This window comes from Colletotrichum abscissum, assembly GCF_030869225.1.
Source record: "Colletotrichum abscissum strain IMI 504890 chromosome Unknown Scaffold_3.1, whole genome shotgun sequence".
In the NCBI taxonomy this organism is placed as follows: Eukaryota; Fungi; Ascomycota; class Sordariomycetes; order Glomerellales; family Glomerellaceae; genus Colletotrichum; species Colletotrichum abscissum.
Window position 1 is genome coordinate 1680363 of NW_026850209.1, and position 25925 is coordinate 1706287.

A 25925-nucleotide genomic window follows, 5' to 3' on the forward strand; every position below is an offset into this window, starting at 1 on the left:
AGGCATTGCTTTCGTTTCCCGCCCCTCCTCTTTCCAAGTTTGTCTTCGGAATTACGAACAGAGGCTGGGATTAGAAAGTATGTTTACTCGTACTTTTTAGTGCTTTCCCTCCTTGGACGAGTACGTTATGCGCAGGACAAAGTTGACAACGACGGCCAGCAGTAGGATGATGGCCAAAAAGGTGGGGCCAAAGCGGTCGTCAAAGCCGGCCTGGCCGCGGACGCGGATGGATTTCGCACGCCAGTGGTACGTGGCTAGGGCGTAGATCATGGTGAGCATGGCAACGCCAGTGAAGAGGAAGGCGCTGATAAAGGCCGGGCGGTCGCCAAAGTTGAGCATGCCGATGGCGAGGGCGCCGAGAATGACGGTGAAGTTGAGCCATGAGAGAAAGGTGCGCTCGTTGGCGAAGAAGACCTTGGGCTCGACTCTCGTAGGGAGGGCGATGCGCTTGCCTGGTAATGCGACCTTGTTAGTGACCTCTCACTTTCTCTTGTTTATGTCCTTATTCGGGCAATGACGTGTACGGCGTCGTGATTGTACGTACCCGGTGCGGTCTGGAGAAGAGGTTGGCTAGACATTGTGATTTGCTATTTCTGACTGGACTGTCCCGAGTTTAGGTATCGTGGTTTGCGGTCGTGGCTTTCTCTATCGCAACCTGGACTGGTTCAGTCGGCGGTCTTTCGTCTCCTCGCTCGGTGTGCCCAATTCCTACCCTTAGTCTACTGTTTACTGTCTCGGCAAAGATGACCAGAATCCTCGAGGAGAATGGCAATGCGACGTCAGAGAATTGCGATTGAGGCGTCGTTGGAGAGCTCGGGCTCGCGTCGGGCTAGTCGTCGGAACCGCAACGGTGTTTATCGTGACAAGGGGGCAGTGGAAGCGAGTCGCGCGATGTCAACTGCTTTCTCTTCTACAGTCTCGCTATTTTTCGTCTGAACAATCGGGAAAAACTCTATCAGGGATATGAACGAAAAGACTGCGGAGATGGAGGTGAGGGAGAGAAGGGAGGAAAGAGAGGAGGAGAGAATCTGTAACCGAGAGAACCCGCTTGAAAGCTTGTTCAGATACGACAGACGATGCACCTGCACTGCGGCCGACTAGCCCCTCAAAAGCCGCTTCCTCAAGGAAAAAAGCTCCATCGCAGAGCAGACTTGTGACGCTAAGCCTGCACGGCGTGCACGGCTAGAGCTTACCTCCCCACCAGCCACAGTACAGATCCATGTCAATCGCCTGCAAACTTCTGCAGCAAGGTACACGTGCAATCCAATCGCATTTTGATTGGGGAAGCCACACTTGAAGAGGTCAAGCCTCAGCTGGGGCCATGTAGTTGTGGCTAGGCAGAGACCTCTCGATGACAGAGACACGTGACCTCTCGTTGCCCCGCGCACCTGGGGAGCACGGCCCGTGGATGCAACGCGAGGCGGCCGAATCGGGCTGGCATCACAACACCGGTAACTTTTTGTGGAGGAGCCTCATCTCTGTCGTCTTGTCCCGATCTGTCAACACAACCTCTTCACAACTTACATACACTCAAAATATTGGCACAATTGCTCAAGAACACTTTCACACCTCCTACTCCCAAGAACCTCATACATAACGAAACCAGCAAGCGCACAGAGCCTTCGAACAACCTACAATCTTTCTTCCCCTTTCCCAAACAAAACATCCGATCACAATGTCTGCGCCCGCCGCCCCTACGACAGCGACTCCCGTATGTTGAACTTTCCCCCACGCTAAGATCTCAATGGACCGCCTACTGACTCGATCTTGACAGCCCGTCGCCTTCAACCGTCTTAAGCAGATTGCTACGGATGTAAGCTGCCCATGCGACAACATCGTCAATGTAGCCAAAACATTAGGAGACAACCCACTAACCCAGTCTCGTTGACAGGCTTGCCAATCAGCCATCGGCTCTGCTGAGTTCTACGATCACGCCAAGACCGAGACATGGAACTCTCAGATCATTGTACGTTTTCCTCCCTGCGTCTGATGCCGCTGCTGTCACCCAGAGATTCCATGAAATAACCCTCATGAACCTCGCCAGTCCTCCGTTCTCAAGGCCGTCATCTCTGAGTCGACACCCCAAGGCGGCTCCGCACCCGCATACAAGTTTGCCTGCAACTCGACAATCGTCCAGCACCTCGTCCCGACATCCTCCCTCAACAAGTCCAAGGGCACCTCCGTTAAGGAGGAGGAGCCCTCCGTCTCCACGAGCGCCGATGCGACCGCCACTGACGGCAAGCCCCACGTCGGCCGCCGCGGTATGCACTCCGCCACCGGCGCCTACTGGGACGAGAAGAAGGACGGCATGTGGTCCTACAAGTACGATGGCGGCGAGGGCAAGGGCATGGATGTCGTGATCATGCTCATCTGGGTCGCAATCTAAACGATGGTGACAGCAAGGCTCGGTACTCGAGGACATGAACAGGGGGGGGCGGTTGACCCAGCGTGCTCAGGTCTGCGTCCACTCTCATCCTCGTTTACGTTTCCAAAATTACAAACCACATGGGCGCATTCGCAAGAACGGAAGCCTTACGGAAACTGGGTCGGCGCGTGGGAACGCCCTGAAAGGGGGCACAACCAGAGCAGCCTGACGACCAAGACGCAATGGCATCATCCCCATAGATAAGTGTCCAGCTTCAAAAAGGATGAAGTTCACTTTCTTGGTCCGAATTTACCTTAGTCAAGCAGGCATATACGGCGAACGGGATTGGGCAAGGTCTATTCATGTGTTTGAGTTGCTTTTGTCTCCAAACCACGGAAAATAGCCGGAGTTCTTTTTTTTTCTTCTTCTAGTGAGAATACATGCAAATCACGAGACTCGTTGCGCCCCAGGCTTGTACCAGATGACAATAGCTTTGTTTATATGTTTATTGAGTTCGTTGCCAGGTGGTATAGCAGTGCATTACACAACACAAGGTCGCATCCTTGCAATTCGAAGTGTCATTATTATGCCTCTCTTAGCCTTCTCCCGGCGCCTATAAGATCTGAGCCATGCCAGTATTGCAACCATTGTGTGACGCAGGCGGCTTGGGTACAGCTACCACCAGCATAAGGACGGCAGACTCAAGGAACTCGACAGTCTGTGAATATATCTGTGAATGCATCCGGTGTGGGAATCAAGGACTTCGAGGTCTGTTGACAAAACGGATCAATGTCGCCCTCTACGAATAAAGTCATTACATAGCATTTACACACACTTGATAGGACTTGTCGGTAGAGCTGAAGCTACGGGTTCAGTTATCGATGGCAGCTCATAAGGTAGAGGAGACACGGGCCTCCTTTCACGATGACATACTGCTCAAGCCGCGCCAACGTCCAGGCTCTCCAACCTGAGAAAAGAAACGCGATCGGACCCTGATGATATTTTATTCTTTTCGATGTGTCTACCTAAGGTACACGAACATCCGAACCTGCTTGCCAGTCGGGCACGGTAATGAACGAGCTCCAGTCTTTCCTCTTCCTCTCTTAACCTTTTCTTCGCCTCCCGGCGGAAGCGTGAGCAAACTTTTCGGTTCCCGTAGACACGAACAAATCTAGGCCAGCGTGCATGGCCGTGCACCTTCTATGAAAAGCTTGTTGTCGACGAAGGAGGGTTGCAGCACGAAGAAAAGAAGATTCTCATGGTTACACAAGCACGCGAGTCGGGAATAACCCCCCTCGGAGATTGTTGGGATGGACGAATCCTCAGAAGACGTTGCCGTACACCCTCTCCGGCGTGAACGAGCCTGCTCCGGTAGCGGAGACGGTCATAAACCACGAGAGAGAGAGAGAGAGAAAAAAAGTTATCTCGGGTTCTGGGTGTGAGGGAAGTACACACACAGCGTCGCCTCGACAGATGGGCAGGTGATAGAGACAAATTCTTTGATTCACGTCAATTCACAGGAGCTTCCCGGCTGTGCCGCTGTCTTGCTTTTGGCATACGCAAGTTGGAGTGCGGCGTAGTTTCCAACTCCATCATTTCATGACGCGGTTCGAGCTGTTGCTTGAAAACTTGCGGCTAGTAGAACGAGCAGGTGGGCGGCAAGAAGTCAGATCATGCCCGACTGACAGCTCTGCCCTGAAGTATACTTGGACGGCAGCACACACATGTAAGCCGGCTGCCCTGGCCTGATCGGTGAGCGCCGACGGCGGGAGCGGGCGCGGGAGGGGTCCGTGGGGGACGGAAGCTTTGTAGAAAGATGTAATTACCACACCGGATGCGTGAGCAGGATGGTGTCTTTACTTGCTGTAGTGTAAGTAACTTAAGCTAGGCAGACTGGCGAATTCTCTTGTGACTCTTCGGTATGTTTCCACAACGCCTCTCAAAAGATATGTCGTGCCTCGGGATACCCTTTCAAGACATTCCCCAGATGTTCAGTCTTCCCCGGTTGCCCATTGGAGAGGAACCGGGGGAATCAGATAAAGTGAGTGAGCACTGAGATGCGGAGACAATCAGGAGATGAACGCCCAACCAGTATGCATGATGTTTGAAGTCCCTTTACACAGTACGCTGCAATCATCAACCATTTCGCCACCGCTACTTTGATGAACCCCACAAATCTTGGGGGACACCTGCGGGTGGTGCAGCGAATGCAGCAGCCATGACGACGTCGATCCCTGAGAGAGGGACGGATACCCTGCTTCTGGCTTCTCTTTCCTTTCTCGATGGCGGTCTGGCTAAGTAGGATTGATGTAACAACAGCCGAGTATAGAGAGACCTCAGAAGGGTATATACCTACGGATACGGAGGCACAGATAGAGACGGGCAGAAGGGCGAGCTAGCATGACAACCAGGCGCATACTCGTTGTCCTGATCTGATAGATCACAGACTACTGTACGAGTGCCGTGCGATTGGCAGCGTAACAGCAGCCTCACTCGGCCGATGCTGGGTGGTCATGGGACCATTGAATCCCGGTGTGCAAGCTGCCGGTGTGTTACAGCGGGAGCGGCAGCCTTGCTGGCCATGCGAAGGTAGCTCGTTGGCGGCTGCAGAAAGTTCATGATCCAAGTTCAGTCGGCTTGGAAGGTTCATCATTCTCGACTGATGGATGTCTTTCGCCATGATTACCTCGCATGGGTTGACGTGCGAACGAGGGATCAGTCTACGACTTAAAGCACTGATTCGGGGTTGCGTAAGTCCCTTCATGAATGGCCGCCATTTGCAATCGTTGAAAGCATGCCTTGAAGTAGTCAGTTAGCCGGTTCCTATGCATGCTGTCAACGTCTGGCCAATTCCAGAATCCTCGAGGGCTGGAACACGGCCTATCAACGAGTAGTGTCCTGCGCCAACCCTCGTGCCCTCGTCCTCGTTCCCTTGGATGCTTCATGCATGGAGGCTCTGGTAGGTCAATCAAGACCAAGACACGGAAGCGCCAAGCGAGGAGAAACGAGGGGTGAACGAGAGTTGCTGTCAGTTGGTTTCTTTCGGTCATGAGTATGGATAGGATGTAGGTAGATGGTGAGGTGATTCGCAACACTTTCTCGCTTTTCCGAGCTGCCGAGCGTGGTGTCTGTCGGAAGTGACGACGGTGGAACGCCTTGCCTTAGATGCCTTCCTCCTTCAGTCAGTGGCTCCCTCATCTGCGGTACCCTGAACGGCGCTACCATTGCCTTATGACGAAAGTAGCCGGGCTCAGGTACCGGGTACTTTGTGATGGCGCTTGCAAGAGACCGTTGCGTTCGCAGGCAAAGACCCCTTCAGCGCCTAAGAAAGCCTCTCTCTTTCAGCTGTAGCTGGGACACGCTTGGGGGTTGGCTTTCGGTCCTTCCAGTTGATCTCCAGTGTTTTCTGTTTGAAATCTGCGAGATATCCCAGATTACCTTTTAGTTTCTGTGGTTCCCAAAGAGTCGCTGGAAGCGAGATGGAAGAGTTCCATGGCAATTTATGATTCGCGCGAGGATACCAATGACCGAATTTCTCCGTTTTTGTTTCTGCCATGTTCCCTCCCGGAACCAATGGGAAGCCATCGAGGACAGAAAACGTACAGACGAAAGAGACCAAGGGACCAGCAACCCCTCCCACGCTTCACTTATTCCATGGCCTAGCAGCCCGGGAATACCTAGCGTTCCTACCTTCATCCATCGCACTATCCGCTAGGTTATCAGGGGAGACACTGGCTCTGACTGGACAGAGATGGACAGAGAAAAGGCGCTGTGCTGTGAGAACCGTAGACAGTTGGAGATGCGTGACTTGGCCACTATGGCGTATGGCTCTCCAATCCAGGCAAAGGTAGTGTTCACTGTAGTGTGTCAAGGACCCCCAGAATAACAGCCCGCTAATCTGGCCTGCCATCGGCCGACATATCCTCCTTCTTTAGAGCTTGTACCTGCGACTTAGTTGGCTCCGTCGGTCTGGACGTCGCGACGGCCAAACATCGCCTTTCCCGTCCGGTGCTGGCTCCATCACACCACTTAGTCTACGCACAGCACACACACCCTCAGACCCTTTTTTCCCCTTCTTCCTTGTCTTCCCGTCTCTTCTTTTCCTCTTCAAAAAGAGAAGCACCTCGACCGATCTGCACTAGACACTACCTCATCGGGCTCCTGTCACTTCTTTGCTTTTGCCGTTGACGTACCCTTATATATCTAACGAACTCCTCCCCTGGGCCCTTGATCAAAGACCCTATTCTCGCCTCATGAACTTGCTATTGAGGCATTCCCATTCGCAACAACGATCACCGCCATCCAACATTGGCCCTCCCATCCAAAACATTGCTATTACCTGAAAACATAACTCACTCGACTCGCAAATCACAAGTGAGCCGAAGACTATTGATCCTCCCTCCTCAGCCTGAATACGACGAGACAACTACTACCCTCCTCCTCGACGACATCGTTTCCCCTCTCCATTGATAGGTGATCCTCAACCTCCATCAACGGAAAAGAAACCCCTCCTTCTCTCTCACGAGACACCAAGCTTTCAACTTGGTTGGCCGCCTCCAACCCCGCTCGCTCACTTCCACACCACACACATCGTCGCATAATAGCCCAGCTCGGGCCATCGACGACGAACCTCCCAGGACAACACAACGCCGTTACACAAGTGCCCCCTCCCCCCCCCCCCCCCCTCTTCACGATGGTTGAAGTACTTCCCTCAGGCCTCGCCCAGAATGGTCAACCTCAGCAGTCTCAAGACTCTGCCGACCACGTCGCCTCTGTTGCCCGTCTATTACTCGCAACCAACCTCGCCTCTCGTCAGGAAAACAAGATGATGACCCGCGAGGAACGTCAGGTCATGATCGATGAGCTCAGCAAGAAGCGCGCCGGCTGGCGCACTCCTCGTCGCGGCTGGTCCATCACCGACTCTCCCGTGGCATCAGCTCAGGGCAGCCCCGCGCCCCAAGCTACAGCCTCCCCGTATCCCGCACCTCCTTCAACCCAACACGAAGCTATAGAGAGGCATGCTATTGCCTCTGTTCCAGAACAATCTGAGCTTCCAATGCAGGATATGAAGAACGCTCCTCAACCGCCCCAGGTCCGCCGACCTCCCTTGCCGCCCCCGCGCCGTTCCTACTCAGTCATGGACTACGAGCCTCCGGCGCGCATCCATCGTCCTTCGGCTCGCATGGACATCTTCGACCTCCCCGCCGAGCTACACTATGCCATTTTCGACCACCTCGACCCCATCGACAGCACCTGTTTCGGCCTAACCAACAGCCACTTCTACGATATCCATCGACGTATGCACGGTCCGGTCCCTCTCACGTCCCGGCGCAACGGTCCCAACGACCTGGAATGGGCATGGAGGTTCGCCGGTCCCCTCATTTACAGCGACTCGGCTGCACCTCCTCCGGAGGCTTTCAAGGAGCACGCTCACGATCTCGAGCGCATGCGCGTCAAGGGTCAGGTGTACTGCCGAAAGTGTGGAATTTCCCGCTGCGAGCTGCATCGTCACCTCAAAGAATGGATGGGCCCCAAGATGGAGTACTGCACCGTCACTCAAAAGTACGGCCCTCTGCCTTCTGGAGAAGCCGCAGACACTTGCTACATCAAGTCTCCCAAGAACCCGCACCGCTGTGGTCGGCATGCCGCGAAGCCTGTCAAATCGCACAACTGAGAGGCGTATCTGAACTAGCTTGCGGATTTTTTGTTTTCTTAAGCATTGCGATTGGAATTTGGTATGATCAAACACGCTGTGGCACCTACGGGTCCGCTTACTTGTGTGACATGGAGTTGAGACAGCAAAACAAAGGGAAGCATCGCGCGAGAGGGTTATCTGTATCATTAGACGAGAAAGGCGTTGGGTTTGGTCAGACAATGTCTGGAAGAGGAGGAAGGGAGTCAAGACACATTGCGGCATCTAGCTTCAGATTACCATCTACAAAGCATGGAGAGATGAGAAAGATAGCATAGCGAGAGGGTGGCATGGTCGCACATGATTATCGACTGCAGCTGCGCGCACAAGACTACAGCTAGACAAGATGAGATAAAAGAGACACGATTATACCATGAACACGGTCATAGCCATGCTCACCCACTACTTTCATGCGACCAGGATTGCATCGAATAGCCTCACTATTCACTCGCTCATCGCCGACTGCCACGTGAACGTTGTTGGTAACGAAAGAGTTGATATTTGTGTTGCACTGAACCCACTGGAATGACGTAATGTTCGATGCGGATAGATTGTGGACCCTGAAAATAGGCCATCCCGTGTAATGCCGAAAGAGAGGGAGGGATCCGTATGTGTGCAGATGGGCAGCGTCATTCTTGATGGACTTCGGGCAGCGGCCGAGGGAAGGGGACCTGAGTCGCGTGCTTCAAAGTAGTGTGCCTGGTTTTGATAGAAAGTGATTGGACAATGGGAAAATGTTTATCTGCTGGGCATTTGATAAGGAGGGACCTGGAGTTTGAGGCGCACTTCACGATGTTGGTCTATGACAGCTACTTATTTCTTATTATCTAACAGACGGCCACACTGAGGGTTTGGTGAGAGGTTTTTCTTGTATGATTTCAGCAGTCGCAGTAAGTCATGAACTGTAGGAGCTGTAATTCTCGGCCTTTCAGAACATTGAGAAGCTTGTTTTCGTACCCTGAAAGTATCACAGCGCGTAGAACGAAGAAGAGAATTCTACCATTTATTCTCATTAAGCATGCCGGCGAAGAGAAATGGGGCGGGAAGTGAGCCACATGGTCAGTATTGTAGTTTTTTTGAATTATCACTGCAAAACCGCTATTTCATAGAGATTTTCTGATAATACCGTTGAAGGGGCCGTCTCACAGGGAGACATAGCATACACCACAAACAGTCTCAACGCCATCCTGCTGTAGAAGGCCGCCGGTGATGCATCGACTGTTTGAGGGCATCAGGCCATTTGTTGTTGGAAATCTAGATCTTGAAGTTCCTCGGCCTTGGATACCGCCGTGGCATATTTCTAAAGGCCGTTATGTAGTTTTTTTAGACATAATATCCCATCAACTGCTAGAAGGCGTCACTACATCCGTCCCTAGTCTTCCTTCAACCTTTGCTTCTTTTCTAAACTATTCTTAGGCGAACATGAGAACAATAGGGTCGGATAGATATATAATCCGGTATGACCTCTTGGGAAAGTACATGTACATGTATGGACGCCATCTAGCAGTTGATGGGATCACGGCCTGTGTTCAGTGTTTTGGCATGACGGTATTGCAACGGGGCCGTGCCAAGCCAGCTTGGTGAACCTGCCCGTAGTGATGATTTGCGGACCAGCGGGGTCGCAGATCCGTGCCTTTGAACCTAGAAAGTTTCCTCGGCGTTTTATTCGCCTTCCCAACTAAGTGACATTCAACGTCGCGAGACAACGCCTCAAGAGCGTATTTACTAACCGTCCCGCATCTCCGTCATGGCTAGTTCTCAAACTTCATTCAGCTAAGGCTCACATCGTCCCGGCTGGGCTCAGTTAAAGTGGCTCGGTGCAATTTCCCCCACCAAGCACAATGTTCCCCACGTCAGTGAACCGGGGGTGTCGTCCAGTCTCGCTGCTTCGATGGGAAAGGGGCCCCGGAGCCGCGTATTCTATTTACGAATACTGTCCGTACGGCAAAAGAGCATCTCACTTTTTCTCGAACGATTGGAGGGTCGATGTTCATCAAGAACTTGCAGGCGGGCTGACCTTTGATCTCCAGAATGTGCCATCAGTTGCGCGAAAGACAACACCAATGATCTGATCCTTTCTTCATATACTTGAGAGTGCGACAAAACTCGGGTCGTCGCAATGGCATGGAGGGCCAACCGTCCGCCGCCCAGCTCGGCCAAGCCGTTGCTCAAAGGCGTGCTGGCCGTCTTCATTCTGACTCTTATTTTGACGAGCACCTACATGTACCGCGACACAATCAGCAGCAACGCTTCCCGGATCAAGTTCACCGACGGCGCCGCGACAGACTACTTCAAGTACCCGTTCAACGCCAGCAATGCCGACGCGAACCCGATCGACTGGCTGATTCACGACGCGCGAACGAAACAGGCGGCTGTGCTTCAGAAACGAAGTCGCACGCTTCATAATGCGGCGCAACGTTATCGAGAGCGAAGGGGCAGACATCCGCCGCCTGGATTTCAGGAATGGTTCCGCAGCGCCATGGACACCGATGCGATCGTTGTCGAAGACTTCTTTGACCGGATCTATGACGATCTCAGGCCGCTTTGGGCCCTCGAGCCCAAGACCATCACGAAGCAAGCCAACGCCGGTGACCATGTTGTGAGGGTACGAAACGGTACGGCCACTGGACAGGGGAACACGGAAGGAAAGGAGCCATGGCTCGAGCTCTGGACGGCTCTGGTGACCGAATTTGCGCAACACCTGCCGGACGTGGACATGCCCATCAACTACATGCAGGAGCCCCGAATCTTGGTGCCGCGCAAGGATATGGAGAAGTATGTAGCAAAGGAGGAGAAGAAGAGGGCTATGCCCACGAAGAACAAGGCTACGAGTATGTTCCAGAGCTTGGCCGGTGTAGATGCGACGCAGGGCAAGTTTGCTTCTTCTGCGAAATGGACCAGCGGCGACCGTCGCAAGTATTGGGATCTCGTTCGAGAGGCCTGCCCTGCAGATACCCCAGCCAAGAACGTACCCGCTGCGACAGACCTTTCCCTCCCGCCAACCTTGCCATACTCGTGGACGGCGCCTTTTGCTCGCCAAGGCTACGTCCAGAACTTCACGAGCTCCATGGACCCATGTGTGCAGCCACACCTCCGCTCGCTCCACGGGACCTTTGTCGAGCCGCTCAACGTCAACACCACAAGGGATCTTATCCCCCTCTTCGGAGGCTCGAAACTCCGCGTCAACTCGGACATACTCATCCCGGGCGCCATGTACCTCTCCGATAACCCATCCTACACCGGCGGCAACGTCCGCGGGCCCGCGTGGCCGGAGAAGCGCGACCGCCTTATCTGGCGCGGCATCGGCTCGGGCGGCCTCGCAAAGTCGGATAACTGGATGCACTTCCACCGCCAGCGCCTGGTGGAGATGCTCAATGGGACGACGGTTCGCGGCATGGAAGCCAACGACGTCCGGGCCATGACCTTTGACATGCCTCCTCTAGATCGCTACGACACCAAGCGCCGCCGCGACAAGCGGCTCGGCGCGTTCCTGTCCCGGTTCGCGGACGCCGGGTTCACGCAGCTCCTGTGCGGGCCCAGTGCACACGACCGGCGCAGGGGGGAGGAGGAGTGCGGCTGGCTAACGTCGCACCTGTCCGTCGTCAACGGCACGCCCATGGCCGAGCAATTCACGAGCAAGTTCCTGCCCGACGCGGACGGATATAGCTTCAGCGGGCGGTTCAGGGCGTTTATGCTGTCGACCAGCGTGCCGCTCAAGGCGACGGTGTACGCCGAGTGGCACGACGACCGGCTCACGCCGTGGATGCACTTTGTGCCGCTTGACAATACCTTTCAGGACCTCTACGGCGTCTTGGACTTCTTTACGGATGGCGATGATGACGAGCCTCGGGGATGGGGCGTCCACAAGGTGCTTGGGAAGAAGAGCAAAGGTGACGACGCGGCGCGGTGGATTGCCGAGCAGGGAAAGGAGTGGGCGGACAAGGTGCTCAGGCGTGAGGACATGCGGTTGTACGTCTGGAGGCTTTTGCTAGAGTTTGCGAGAGTCTGCGACGATCATCGGGATACGCTAGGTTACGTGGATGACCTGCCGTAAAAGGTCTTGTTGATGTCATATTCCCTTCCCTGGATTTTCTTTTCTGGCATGGTTTGCTGTACACGCATATATACGCTCTGGGATATACCATGGGAAATAATCGACGGCGCAGGCGTTCAGGATTGGGGAGTAGAGAAGAAGAAAAAAGTTCGCGGCAAGGTTTAGCCTTTTGTACGCCAAGAGGGAAGAAGAGGAGACAACATATTGCATTGAGCGAGAAGTATGTACAAGACCTAATTGTTTTTCGTCACCTCCGGCTCATCTCGTAGTCGCAATCCCACGATTCCTTATTGAAGCTTATTTCCCGAATCCATGTCATTATTTGCTTTGCTGGGAGCAGGCTCCCGGTCCGGCGGCCGTCGCCGTGTCGTTTTCGTCAAGTTGGGAATTGCCACATGCCATCTTCTTTTCTGCAGCGTGCAGGAAGCTTATTTCGCAACTATCATGAATCGGCGAGAAGACGCGGACATGGGGGATTTCCCTTCCCCCTCTCCAAACTTTCGTCTACCCCCCCGCCGCCGAATGCAGGCGGGAAGGCGCTTAAAGTCTGCACCCACAGGTTCAAGGTAGACTTCTCCCGGGATTCGATTTCCCTTTAGTGCTGAGCATATCTTGGGTGAACGATGATGCGCTCGGCGCAACAGCGGTGGCCGTCGGCCGTCCGTGAATCTACGGAGCCTACGGGAGCATGCCGGGAAGGTTGGGTCCAATGGACGTGTAACTTTCCAGTGCGACCGGCACCGCGCCATTCTTAATTTCTTGGTATTTTATGGAATGTGGAAAGCATGGAAGAGAGCCGCCGGACCCGCGGGATAGGTAGTCGTCTACGCAAGTGCACTCATTCACTGCTTCCTTCTCGTTCGGGTACACGGCCAGGATATATAATGTAACTCACATGTGCGCCCCTTCGTCTTGATTTAGACGCTTGGATTACACACTCCGCTGGGATCTGGTGTGAGTCGCAATTCGCAATGCACGTTTGCACACTCCCTCAGTCCCCGGTGCACATCGTCGGCGGGCATCGCCGGTCAGCTTGGTATCACAGTTTGCCGCGCTGGCGACCGAGCAAGGTCATCTCTTTGAGACCCGCGACATCTCCGAAGCAAGGCGTGCCTGAAAGATCTCGGAAGGGCTCTCGGCGTTTTGAATCGCAGACGGTGAGTGAACTGAGTGGTTGCCTCTCTTCCCCCGCCAACCCAATATACCCAGTAATTGACCGTTTGACAGATGGCATATACACCTCAAAATGGAGATAGTCAGAGGTCAACAAGCTTCGATGCGAATGAAAAGCTGCTAGGGGAGAAGGCGTTCGTGGTGGAGGTATCAGAGTTGGAGGTTAGACCTCTGCTCGGTCACGACGACGAGTACCTCTCTCGAGCGTGTCTCCCGCGGAAGCGATCTCTGAAGACACGCTTCCGGATCCGACGTCTTTCGCGGTCGCGTAGTGACTACAGCTCAGAGGGCAGACCTTTTGAGGAGTCGAATGGTTCTTACTCTTCTACAAAGGACAAGAAGCAGTCGCTCGCTACCCGCAAAGCACAGGGCGAGGGCGCCTCCGGGAATCAACGCGGCAGCTCTATGAATTGCATGGCCTACCACATCGCGGTCGGCCTATCGTGGAGCATGCCGGCTCCTTTCGATATGATGCCCACGGGATACCCAACGAGGTTGTTCTGAGGTTTAATGAGATGTTGATGTGAGGAAGGGAGAGACTGAGGAGACGTTCAACAAGGCGTTTAGGGGGCTGTAGCTTGGTATCGGCGTTCGGGTTGGCTATCGGCTGACGGGGCTTTTCTTGTCTTATACTTCACAATATCCTTCCCTAGGGAATGAGCTCGCTATGAGATTTGAAACGGTGTTTCCTTGTGTGACGGAGCCATTGTGAGTCTTGCCTGAATCATGAAGTTGTATTTTGCTCGCGGAACACACTGTTCTACCGCGTCTACCGCTTGGGTTTGGCTAGCTTATACTGACAAAGCTCACTTCCGGTGGTGGCAAGTCAATGTGTGACTCGAAGACAAAGTGAAAGCGAAGAAGTCGTAAGCTGCGAGGTCCTTAAAAGTAGTTCGAATAAGATCTATCTAGTGATCCTCATCCGGAAGGTCATCAGTGCGGTTGGCCTCGTCCAGGATGTAATTGTGTTTCGGCTCAAGCTACATGCGCCTCTAGGCCTGAATGGTTTATAAAGGGAATCCATTCATATCCAACCCAGCAGCATCGATGGTGTAGTCACGTGCATGATCCTCTCGGGGAAATACATGGTTAGCATCGGCGCCTGAAGTCATGACAATAAGTGAAAAACCTGCTGGCCGAAGAGTGTCGAAGTCCTGACTGATTAGCTACTCTGTGTCTATAATCTTCCGAACTCTTATGTTGTAGTGCATTAAGATTCGATCAAGCGGTGTTATTTGCATTTGATTTATTTTTTGCTAATCTTCCTTCGATTCGCAATTTCCGGCAAACTCTTCCTCTGCTACCAACTCCTTTGTATCCGGTCCCATCTCGAGTCTTGAGGCGGATAGAATAGTAGTGTCATGAATATGAGTGAGAGAGAGAACAAAGGTATCTATCAAGAGGTTCACATTCAGAAGCTATTCGCGTCCTTCATCCCACAGCTGTACATTGCGGCACATGGAACTACAGAGTAATAGTAACCGTTTGCATTTTCCCTCGATTCTTTCCAGGTCGCCGGCGACCTAAGATACTCTCGTGAGAAGCTTTTACTCATGATTCAAAGAATGACTCGTCCAACTATATCGATTATGTTTTCCCGGAGCAGCTCAGCTGCGCATGTATCGCAGCTTCATGACACGATTCCCTAAGTTCGTTCAATTGCACACACTAAGGGGTAGAAAACCGGCTTTATTACAGCTCCAGGGTGCCGATGTCGGTATCGGGTTGTTCTCTTGATATGACCCGAAGGTGAGAAACATCGGACGCATAGGCCGGAGATAGGCCTATCCGGTTACCACATCCAGGACGGAGAAAAAAGACCGAAGAAAAAGCGGCTTACAATATACCCGATACCTGAAAGCGGCCTCATATGTTTACTCTATCTAACTGACACAATATTTTCTTATTAGTTCAAAACCTGCAGGAGCATATCAATGTTGACGGAGGCTGGTATTATCGGCGAATGGAGGAGGTTGGAGAGGCCGGGAGCGAAGCGCGAGCCGTTAGCCGGCAAAAGCGGGGCAGAGTTGGCTGCAGCCCGGGTGGGACCCTGTCGCTCTGCTAAGCTTGCTTCGCCGAACCGCCCAACTGTGACGTTTTTCTGGCAGTAAGAGCAAGCAACTGAATCGAGCAATGCCCTGGGGAAAAGGTGGGGGGGCCAAGCTCGGAGCTGGATTACCAAGCTTGCTGTTGCCAGGTAGAGCAAAAGCAACCTCAACAACTTGACATGACGGACGCTACTACTCAACTCCCTCTAGTATCTCTCACATGCACTCACTTGCTCATGTGACAGTACCTCAAGGTCAAACTAGGGCCTAAATCCGCCTCAGAGAACAGGGCGACAGAGAAAGAGAGGCAGTTTGATGCTTTTCAGCGTTTCCTTGCATTGTTCATGTTCATCTCTTCGTTCCTTCAACACCTAACATCAACTCGCAAAAAGTCTCGGCAAAAGCAAACCTTGAGAATTAAGTTGACGCGTGGGGAAAAGGGCTGAATGGCAACTACACCGGCTCCGAACGCAGCGTGTGTCCGACAAAGACCTTGAGGCATTTTGGCCGTTGACGATCAAACATGGCGGCGGCGGCAATAGAAGAACCGTCGAGTTTCCGCAACCGGCAACAGCATGTCGCATCTGAAGTTGACGCCGAGAGGACCGGGGCCTCTTCATTCCCCGATGCCACCGAGACGACGACACTACTCAACTCCGAGACGTCTTCTCGGACCCTCCGTAATGGATCGCCGGCCGGGAGCCGCCGAGATCGAGACTCGGACGACGACAACGACGATGATGGGCCCAAGCAGTCTATTAGCAAGACGCGTGCTGGCGTCCTGATGTTGAGTACCTGGATTCTCATCTTCCTCCAAGGTGTGTTGTATCTTCGATGTCTCGAATAGTATCGTGAAGTTAGTAGACTAAATCCCCTTGCACAGCATCAAACACATCCGGCATGACAATGACGCAGTCCGTCGTCGCCGAGGACCTCAACGCATACTCGCACGCAATGTGGTTCACCAGCTCCTACCTCATCAGCATGGCCTCTCTGGCGCCCCTCTTCGGGCGCCTGGCCACCATTTTCTCGCCCCGCATCCTCGTGCTCTGGCTGGGCGGCTTCTTCGGCCTCGGCGGTGTCGTTACCTCGCAAGCACCCTCCTTCTGGGTCTTTATCGCCGGCAGAATCTTGACGGGTATGGGAGGCGCGGGCATCATGACGCTGTCCGTCATTCTGGTCCTCGAGCTGGTGGGGAAGAAGAGCAGGGGCGTTTTCGTCGGGCTGGTGAATGCGGGCTTCACGATTGGGTTGTCGTTTGGCGCTGTGGTGTACGGCGCATTGTTGCCTGTTATTGGATGGGTTAGTTGACACTTTCCGTGTCCGTCTCTGGTGAGGAAAGGATTGTGGGCTAATATGATTTATACAGAGAGCTCTGTTTGGTGTCCAAACACCTCTGGGACTTCTTGCCGGCATTGGTGCTTTCTTGAGCATTCCGAATGGCTTCAGCTCCGACCACAAGACCAGAGGCAAGTCGGTCCTCCAGAAGCTGGCTCAAATCGACTACGCGGGTGCCTTTATGCTAGTGAGTAGCTTCTCTTTGCGGTTTTAACCGTTTCTCAAAATATCTTACCAGCAGCTAACAACCCCTCGCAGGTGCTAACGATTGTGCTTTTCCTATATGGCCTTTCGGGCGACATCAACCCTCTATCCCTACTCCTCTCAGCCGTTTCTCTCCTTCTCTTCGTCCTCATCGAATTCAAACTCGTCACGGACCCCATTATCCCAATCTCCGTCCTCTCCTCTAGAGGCGTCCTGCTCTCCTGCACAGCCCAGCTCCTCTTCATGTCAATCCGCTGGACCCTGCTCTATTACAGCCCCATCTTCGTCCTCGCCGTCCGTGGCTACGCCCCCGCCATCGCGGGCTCCATCCTCATCCCCACCAACATCGGCTTCGGCTCCGGCGGCCTCATCGTCGGCTGGCTGCACGTCCGCCGCAACGGCGCCTTCTGGTTGCCCTCCGTCATTAGCCTGACGTGCTTCGCGGCCACCATGTTCGGCCTCTCGCTCGTCGCCACCGAGACCTCACCGTTCGGCGTCTTTGTCCTGGCCGTCGTGCTCAACGGCCTCGCCACGGGCGCGACGCTCAACTACACCCTCGCGCACCTGCTACACCTCAGCCGCCCGGAGGAGCACTTCATCTCGACGTCGTTGCTGGGCACGTTCCGCGGGTTCGGCGGCAGTTTCGGGACCGCCATCGGCGGCGGCGTGTTTTACCGCCTCCTGCGCTCGGGTCTCGTCGCCAGCTTCACGGAGCTGGACGGCGGCGGGCGTCTTGCCGAAGGGCGGGAGGAGCTCATTACCAAGCTCATTGGGAGTCCCGCGCTCGTGTTTAACGGCGGGCTGAGTCCTGCCGAGCACGGGATCGCGGTGGAGCGCTACGCTGCTGCGTCGAGGGGCACGTGGCGGGCTGCGGCGGCGTTGGCGGTCGTTGCGATTCTGTGTCAGGCAAGTACGGGATGGAGGAGTCCTGTTGGCGGGAAGGAAGTCGACGATGAGACTGAGGCGAGGGCTACGGTGATGGAGAGCGAGGGCGTCGGGGAGGCGTAGTGGACGGAAATGAATGTCCTATCTTTGGAGGGTCCGGCTACAGCATATCGCATGGGGCGCAGGGTGAGTGATGTTTTGAGCGTTTGATGTTGCATTATACATGTAGGCACTGCCATGCCGCACGGCAAATTGGATATAATTGTTTACACCAAGATTTTTAGTGTTCTTCAACATGAAGTTGGCATGTATATAAGTCTGAAAATATGAAAGAGGCGAGATGTTTATACAGTAACACGAAGCATTATTCATTCACTCTCAATTCCGGTATCAGATATGACTCTCTGCGCCAGTGCCGTCTTGCTGACATTGGCGTCATTGGCAGTTTCGACTATGGCCTGCTTTGATGAGCCGTGTGAGAGCAAATTTGACACAAATCGAAGACATCAAGTCGGTCTTGCAAGTTTCACGCGTAAAATTTCACGCCAGATGAAGTACAACATCGGCTGATGGTGGTATAACGTACCCGGCCACAGGTAGTATCAGGCTGTCTACTTCTTTGGACGGTACGGATTTTTACCACCAGGAGGCACAACTTAAGATCGAGGGCATTCTAGCAAGGTAAGATAGAAGTTGACACATGTCACACTCATCCAGGTATCATCAGATTCTTTCGGGCCGCTGGATCAATGTGGAGTCTTTGCCCGTCGTTTGCAGACTTCAGACATCAGAGGCAGCATGGTGTGATTGTTTCACCTGGCCCAACGGGCTATATGTGCTGACCCGAGAACCGATTTGCTCGTCTCGGATCCGGGCCGTGATGCCTTCGACACACATAGTGTTGTGGGTGGTGCATGGCTTGAACGAGGAAGCGCTCCATATTAGGCGGTTACGTCTTCCCGATGAGCACGAAGGGACCCAGATCGCTGATCACTGCGGGGGGCCTGGCATGTTTGAACGCCCTGCTGCCAACGTGTGCGAGTATTGCACGGTTGTGTTGGGCTGGTTCCGCGTGTAAGTCGGACGACAACACGCCGTAACTCTTACGATTCCTCAGCCCCGATCGCAGGAGTCCAGGCCAAAGACCGGCATTAGTAATACGGAAGGCGAATATTGTCGATTTGTCGACAATGGACGATGATGGGTCTGAATGCCGACAGTTGAATAGGTATTAGATACTCGTCGTGCTGGAAGAGCTGTCCGTGTGTCGTTGCCGTGGCTTTCATCACGATGCTGCCAATAGAAGTGTCTCTCTCCTCCCGAAGTATCTTGATATCGTCCTGCAAATGGCGTCGCATAGGCTGACGTGATTTGATCTCAAGGTCGTGTCCGGGTAGCTTTCTGGCCTGCGATCTCGTGGCATCTCGATTCCGAACTGCTGAAGCTTTGTAATGCAGTTCATAAAAAGTTACGAAACCCGCATATCCGGGCCGGTTCTGTCCTTGGCGTCGGTAGTTGTCTGTCATAGAAATCGAAAACGACCAGATGGACTGATCTGCCTCGCTTCTTATGTTCTTTTCGTGCTGGGAGTCTTGGCCTACATATCTCGAGGGAGATGCTCCACCTTGGCACCGTATCTATGTTTCTCCACCAACGAAGCCCGTCGCCGATTGTGAACCTGGCGAAAGGTGATTCTGCACCAATGAAGTTGTCATAGTTTGCTGGCCGCGTTGGATCGCGATGTGCTTCCGATTGATTGCCAAGAGAGAAAAAAAGGGTCGAGGCTGACGAGAAGTTGACGAGTCGAAACTCTCGAGAACTGGATCTAAGCCTCAAAAACCTTGGCTCCGTGTCGGGAACTTAGAGATGCTCGTAAGAAGGCGACGACGGGGGCCTCTTGGTCTCACGCTAGCGGGAGCCGGAAGCCGATTCACTCATATCCACGAATTGTCATCGAGACGCGATATTGTAAGCCCACCTGGATGATGTGACTTTCGAGTTTCGAAGCGATGGAATCAATTTGAAGGAAACTTTGCGAATGAGTGAGATGAATGAGGGGGCCACAGGAGTTTGCCAGGTTCCACCTTTTAGGTCGTCTTGGACCTCTCGGAGTCGATACCTTTGCCAAACCGGCCAACGTGTGATTGTTGGACAGGCAGATAAGCTTGTGCTAAGGGTGTTTTTTTCTCCGAGCGCACATTGGCATCTGCAGCAGCGGCTATGCCGGTTGCAGTGTTTGTAGGACCGAAGACGCGGTAGACGGAGGATGGTTCTGGAGACTGGTCCATGATGCGGGGGCCGGTTTTGCGCCCCGGAACGGCTGTGGCTTCTCTCAGCTGAACCGTTCTTCTTAGATGGGTTTGTCTGGTCTGGTCTGGTCTAGTCTATGCGTACGGAGTACGCCAAGGGAATGAAGGGTTCCTGTCCGTCTTTAGCCGTCTACAGCAGGCTGGTGAGCTTCCAGAACCGCGCCCAACAACATCACAGCGGTGGTGACAGGAGGCGTAGTCAACGGCTGGCGATCCCGAGAACATCGTATCGACGACGGCGGGGCCCAATCAAATATTTGCCGATTGCGTTCCCACAATTTGCTTCCCCAGAAGGAGCGATCTCCGTCAGAGGCACAAGTCGTTCGTTCGAAGACAATGCTGAATAGAGACCGGAACAGGCCCGAGATGGGGTTTGTTTGACTCGTCACCATCACCAGCGTGACTTCTCCTCAGGGACCAGCAATTGTTTCATGAGTTGATGATCCATCAGGTGGTGGAGAATATCTAGGACGAAGTTATGAAAGGCGGTCTTGAAAAACCACTACTTCTCAAGAGAGAGACAGATTTGGTAAATTTGGCCGAAATGTTTAAAGTGTAACTTCCAAGTAATGCCAAGGCCATGTAAGTCGGGAGAGGTGAACTCTGCCGCTTTCAGGCTAAGGGATAAAGGCGCCATGAACGCTTGACATTTGTGCGGTAAGCAACATGGGCCGCGGAAGATCTCTCTTTCGCTCGGCTGCAACCACACATCGAGAAGGCATGTACGTTTGTCGTAAATGAGACCGATGGCTTGAAAAGAATAGTATAGTCTGGACGCCAATAGAGTTGAAGCCAAGATAGCGCTGTACCTATGCTCATGTACAGGTCGTGAGTGGTGAGCCAAGCTGGTCAAACATGATCATTGGCGGGTAGTCTGATGTACATCTGTTGTTTGAGGGTTGGCATGAGGTGATGCTCTTCTTTACCTGGTGTAATCCGTAGAGACAGAGACTTTGATGGTGAGAGGTGTGAGGGAGGTGTGTGTGGAATCCTTGAACCATGCACATAGGAGGTTTTCCTTCCCTCCCAGCGGCACACTAACGGTGCCAAGTCGCCCCGAATGGCGTGGACGGAGCATCCTATGATTGGCGGAGAATCTCTGACATTCAAATCCCGGAAATAGGGAAAATGCGGCAAATCTTTGCGGCGACAACCAGACAGCTCGGGGGGATCCCCCCTCCCCTTCCCCTTGCCAAACTCTCCCCAACTCTCCCCAGCCAGAGTTGCTCTTCAGGGGGAAGTACAACCACTGACAAGCAGTTACCTCGACTTGTCAGAGTCTCAAGGAACCCACAGGGGATGGCGCTCCCCCATGCTTTCCCCATTTACCCCACCATTTTGGTATGCACGAGTCGCCATTACAGGTCCCCAGGGCCAGGAGTTCTCGGGTCCCGCACGTCTCCAACTTCCTCTTCAACTCGCGTGCTTTTGCCAAATGTCTCTTCATCGTAGACGACCTTCAGGTACCTCGCAGCTTTCGAAAAGCAACGTAGCTTCCCTCTGACAAGGTCTCATGAGTTGAGGCGGCTCCCTCCTGTCCACACCCTCAGCAGCAGCAGCAGCAGCAACAACAATACCACCAACAGAGGGCAAGGGATCTATCCCCTAGTTAACTGCCAGATGCAGATACAGAGACATATCGAGCCTTACTTGTCTTGAAACAGGATCATCGCTGAACGGTGTTCTAGCCGGCCTGCAACTGCAACTGAATCTGATCGAGGGCCAGTCCAGCACTTCCAGCTCGGTCTCATTATCCCATCTAAACGCAGGCAGGGAGTGTGTACCTTAGCTTGCCTCGCCTCGCTTCAAGTCAGGAACATCGGCACAACCAAGACTTTGCTTCTTTCGTTCATCAACCACCGGGACTCAAGCTTTCCTTCCTGGGGCCCCGAGCATCCAGTCAGCAAAGAGCAAACGTCTGCCTTGGGACCAACACCCCTGGCAAGACTCCAGAGGCGTGCAGGAGCGTCTGAGAAACGGCAGCAAAGCCAAGCCGTAGCAGCAATAGCAGCAGCGGCGGCGGCACCACCACAACCACAACCACCAGCCAACGTCGAGCTCTCCTCCTCCTCATTCTCATCCTTCTTCCAGTCCCCGGCCCCAGCTCCTAGTATAGCCCCATCCCATGGTAGACTCCTAGTCCCAGTCCCAGTCCGTCTGCCCCATGCCAAGCTCTTCGGCTTGCCCCTCTGCCCCCTTCTGGCTCTTGTCAAGCAACTCGGTGGAACGCAGCGTCTGTGGTGGAACAATTCGTCTTCCCCAACTTCCATCAATCTTTCCGTCTCCTCCACCAACGACAAGCGGCGGATTGTCGATTGCGATTCAACTTCGCCGGCTTTGCCGTTCAAAGTCCACAACGAGTCTATTCACACTCTAGACCCCGTCATCCCAGCAATATCGCTCCTACCAATTGTCCCGGTCTGGTCAGGGATCTCCAACCTCTTGGTCTAGCCCAAACTTCCATACCATACCGTAAGGAACTCATACGGATGAAGGAGAACCTTGTTCATTTGTTCCTCTCACAACGTTGTTCTGCTCCGAAAGCTACCGCGCCGCCGCCTCGGCGCTTCCCTGTCGGCGAAATAATCCCTTCTCCACGCCAGACTACTGACCACCTTGCGGCCCTGTCCTTCCCGTGCCATCGGCCGGTTCGTCTCAAGTTCTCAACTCCTCTTATTGCAACAACATCCACACAGACGCCATCTTACCCGGTCAGGACAGCTTTCACGCCGCCCATCTGAATTGAGCTTCTCTCTCGTGTTTCTTGGCTGCGTGGTCACAAAACCTCCTCACGGTCCGACTCGCGCGCCACATGCGACTGGCCCTGCAACACCATCACCAGAGCTTCAATCGAGATTTCTGCCGCCTGCGGTTGGCACGCATCCCAAGCCCGCCTGCGCTTCAAGTAGACGAACCAGCCCACCCTTAGAATCGCGAGCTTTCAGTTCTGCATTAGGATACACCTAAAGCAACTCGCGAATTGGTGGAAGAAACTACCTGACCCTAGCAAACCGGTCCATAGGGCTCTCTTCTCGTCGTCATCGTCTAGTTGTAATCGCACGCGGACGGGGCTTCTCTTACTCTTATCAATCGCAACCTGCGGAGCGCATATCACGCCCCCGATTTCAAGGGCACGTCGTATGCACCAGCCTCACGACGACCCCCACCGGCTTGCTCTTCCCGGCTGCATATCTCTCTAACACCATCAGATCACCTGACGCACCTCGGCCCTGTCCTGTCTTCTCTATCACAGCACACCTTTCATCCCCCGCTGTGGCCCCCTCGAGTCTGCTTCCATTCGTCCCTCGAACTGTCATAATCTTACTTGGATCACCACTTCGTCTTGTCATGGGATTTTGGCTTGACATATCCGACCTCACTAACCACCGCCACCATACTTCCTTACGGTCAACCCAGTCGTTCTGAAGGAGGAGAAGGGGAGGGAGCGGCTTATCGTGGCTTTGTTTCGTATTCCCCACCTCAGTACACTGTCCCGGGAGTGACAGCTCGTTTCTCGCAGCTCGAAATTCCAGGCTCCTCAAGCGCTGCCATGGCATCAGTACATCAACTCGGCGTTGGTCCAACACCGGCACGCCCTCGAAGCATGGTTGGGTCGGGTAACCAAGACGTCGAGATGGATGTTGACCGCAACGCCAGCCCTGCTATCACCACGGGCACGAGGTTCGGGAGTGCTCCTCAAAGAGGAGACACAAGGATCGTCGTCATCTTGTACGGCACCGGCCAGGACAAGATTGTGTCCGTCTTCGCAGATGTTCTGGGGAAGCCATTCGTCACCCGCTCTGCATTTCAGGAAGTCGGCGTTGCTGACCAAGGGCTTGTGGTTGGCATTCCGGCAGAACTCGCTGCAAAGGACATTACCTCCCGCAACAAGGAGCTCGTCGTGGCGATCAACGCCCACTGTGTCAACCTTGGGATGCCACCAGATGTCTTCCTCTCAGCTCAGTGCGACTACGAGTTCCTCTACACCGAAGCACCATTCTTTCGTCGAGACTTGTCCAGATTCATCTCTTTCACTCTCGGCCAGATCTGCCACCACGAAACGTTGATGCAAAAACCACGAACGTACTTCATCTCTACTACGTTTCCAGACGTCAGTGCTGCGTTGCCGAATATCGACATCCTCACCGTCGGCGCCGACGCAGTGGAAATTCGTGTTGATCTTCTAAAGGAGCCACTCGGCGACGGCACATATTCAGCCATCCCGAGCCTTAGCTATGTAGGACAGCAGCTGATGCTCCTGCGCCAGCGGACAGAACTCCCAATAATTTTCACCACTAGGTGTACGAGGGAAAATGGTCGTTTCCCCATGGAGAACCCCGATATTTACTATGAATATCTTTACCGAGCAATTCAATGGGGAGTTGAGTATATCGACGTGGAACTCTGGCTTCCGGAAGCCATTCGAAAGAAACTTTGGGAACAGAGAGGAAGCAGTCGTATCATGTCTGCGTTTCACGACTTTTCTGGTACCTTCAAATGGCCATCGTCCCAAGCCGAGCAGGTGTACATTGAATCAAGCAAGTATGCCGATATCATCAAGATGATTGCCATCATCAACGACCACAACGAAAACTTCGAGTTGGAGTACTTCCGCTCGAAAATGCGAGCAGATTATCCGGATTCCCCGCCATTCTCTGGAGTTAACATGGGAGAAACTGGCCAGTTTTCACGTACTCTGAACAAGGTGTTCACCCCTATCACTCATCCCTTGTTGCCAATAGTCGCAGCCCCAGGTCAAATGAGCGCGTCGGAGATAAACGCGGCTTTGGCACTGCTTGGACAGCTTCCCAAGAAGAGCATATATGGCATCACAACACCGGCTTTCCGAAGTTCAACTCCGCAAGCACCATTCTATGAGAAGTGCTTCAATGAACTGGGCCTGCCGCATTACTTTGCCGTTGTAGAGCGCTTGCCAAACAACTTTTCAAGCATGGAGGCTTGGTGTAATCAAAAGAACTTTGGTGGTGCCTACCTCAGCCCGCCGGTGTCGTGGAGTAGCCTACTCAAGGCCAGCCCGTTCTTCGCTTCGCTCAACGGCGGCAAGGGCGCGGAGTTGACTGAGGCAGCTCGCCTGATTGGTACTGTGGACACAATCATAGTCAAGTCGGGTTCCTCGTCCTCGGCATCTTCTGCCCCAGCGTCGATTCCCTCGAGCCCTCGTCATGGGCACCATGACTCTTTCGGCCACTTGGGGTCACACATCTCCGGTCTGTCTCCGAATACATCATTGATCTTGGACAATGCTAGCTGGCGTGGTATCATCAGCACACTGACCAGAGATATGGCGCCTTCTGCCTACTTCGGCCGAACTGCTGTTGTGCTGGCTTCATCTGGAGAAGATGCTGCATCAGTTATGTACGCGCTGAAAGCACTCCGTATGGCAAAGATATATACCGTTGGCTTTCGAACACCGCCAGCTCTGGCCCGTGATGGACCTGTCATTGAGCCGTTCAACAGTCTGGAGAGCCTCAAGAAAGCTCAAACTGTGAGCGACGATGGTGCTCCCTTTTTATTTGTTTCGGCGCTCGGCGCAGATAAGAGCAACCTCGTCGGTATGCTGGTGCGTGTCTTTGGCGCCAATGTGCGAGGAAGCACAAACTTCAAGAAAGTCTTCCTCGATCTCGCCGACACCGCAGGTGCAAGAAAAGGCGGCGATCCAGGCCTCATTGCTCAGCAGGCGGGATTTTCGGCGTATGGAGTTGCTGATACGGCCGCCTTTACCACCGTCGAGACTCTGAGGCTGCTGGTCGGTCAGAATGTGCCCTACAGTTTTGTCAGACTGGCAAGCGGCAGGGGCATGTTCTGAGTCGTGTATAGAGGATCAGCATTTGGGCTT

At 53.7% G+C, this 25925-nt stretch overlaps 10 protein-coding genes across 10 annotated transcripts; 8 read left to right on the top strand and 2 right to left on the bottom strand.

Annotated features, from left to right (window-relative positions):
- Positions 1-96: 96 nt before the first annotated feature.
- Positions 97-578, bottom strand: CABS01_01881 (uncharacterized protein; the record flags this gene model as incomplete). Its single annotated transcript, XM_060535260.1, has 2 exons — positions 97-452; positions 545-578. The coding sequence occupies 2 exons, from the start codon at positions 576-578 to the stop codon at positions 97-99; spliced, it is 390 nt and encodes a 129-aa protein (XP_060398449.1).
- Positions 579-1675: 1097 nt separating this feature from the next.
- CABS01_01882 (tctex-1 family protein) lies at positions 1676-2386 on the top strand (the record flags this gene model as incomplete). Its single annotated transcript, XM_060535261.1, has 4 exons — positions 1676-1711; positions 1775-1813; positions 1892-1966; positions 2045-2386. 4 exons carry the CDS (start codon positions 1676-1678, stop codon positions 2384-2386), a joined length of 492 nt encoding a protein of 163 aa, XP_060398450.1.
- Positions 2387-7058: 4672 nt separating this feature from the next.
- Positions 7059-8039, top strand: CABS01_01883 (F-box domain-containing protein; the record flags this gene model as incomplete). The annotated part of the gene is made up of 1 exon (XM_060535262.1): positions 7059-8039. One exon carries the CDS (start codon positions 7059-7061, stop codon positions 8037-8039), a length of 981 nt encoding a protein of 326 aa, XP_060398451.1.
- A 2137-nt stretch (positions 8040-10176) lies between these two features.
- CABS01_01884 (capsular associated protein) lies at positions 10177-12111 on the top strand (the record flags this gene model as incomplete). Its single annotated transcript, XM_060535263.1, has 1 exon — positions 10177-12111. The coding sequence occupies one exon, from the start codon at positions 10177-10179 to the stop codon at positions 12109-12111; it is 1935 nt and encodes a 644-aa protein (XP_060398452.1).
- A 971-nt stretch (positions 12112-13082) lies between these two features.
- Positions 13083-13788, top strand: CABS01_01885 (uncharacterized protein; the record flags this gene model as incomplete). Its single annotated transcript, XM_060535264.1, has 2 exons — positions 13083-13268; positions 13339-13788. The coding sequence occupies 2 exons, from the start codon at positions 13083-13085 to the stop codon at positions 13786-13788; spliced, it is 636 nt and encodes a 211-aa protein (XP_060398453.1).
- Positions 13789-15855: 2067 nt separating this feature from the next.
- On the top strand, positions 15856-17882 carry CABS01_01886 (major facilitator superfamily transporter; the record flags this gene model as incomplete). The annotated part of the gene is made up of 4 exons (XM_060535265.1): positions 15856-16150; positions 16216-16634; positions 16702-16857; positions 16929-17882. The coding sequence occupies 4 exons, from the start codon at positions 15856-15858 to the stop codon at positions 17880-17882; spliced, it is 1824 nt and encodes a 607-aa protein (XP_060398454.1).
- A 1964-nt stretch (positions 17883-19846) lies between these two features.
- Positions 19847-20047, bottom strand: CABS01_01887 (uncharacterized protein; the record flags this gene model as incomplete). The annotated part of the gene is made up of 1 exon (XM_060535266.1): positions 19847-20047. One exon carries the CDS (start codon positions 20045-20047, stop codon positions 19847-19849), a length of 201 nt encoding a protein of 66 aa, XP_060398455.1.
- A 1333-nt stretch (positions 20048-21380) lies between these two features.
- On the top strand, positions 21381-22519 carry CABS01_01888 (uncharacterized protein; the record flags this gene model as incomplete). Its single annotated transcript, XM_060535267.1, has 2 exons — positions 21381-21409; positions 21757-22519. 2 exons carry the CDS (start codon positions 21381-21383, stop codon positions 22517-22519), a joined length of 792 nt encoding a protein of 263 aa, XP_060398456.1.
- A 38-nt stretch (positions 22520-22557) lies between these two features.
- CABS01_01889 (uncharacterized protein) lies at positions 22558-22809 on the top strand (the record flags this gene model as incomplete). Its single annotated transcript, XM_060535268.1, has 1 exon — positions 22558-22809. The coding sequence occupies one exon, from the start codon at positions 22558-22560 to the stop codon at positions 22807-22809; it is 252 nt and encodes an 83-aa protein (XP_060398457.1).
- An 863-nt stretch (positions 22810-23672) lies between these two features.
- Positions 23673-25895, top strand: CABS01_01890 (3-dehydroquinate dehydratase; the record flags this gene model as incomplete). Its single annotated transcript, XM_060535269.1, has 1 exon — positions 23673-25895. The coding sequence occupies one exon, from the start codon at positions 23673-23675 to the stop codon at positions 25893-25895; it is 2223 nt and encodes a 740-aa protein (XP_060398458.1).
- Positions 25896-25925: the final 30 nt, after the last annotated feature.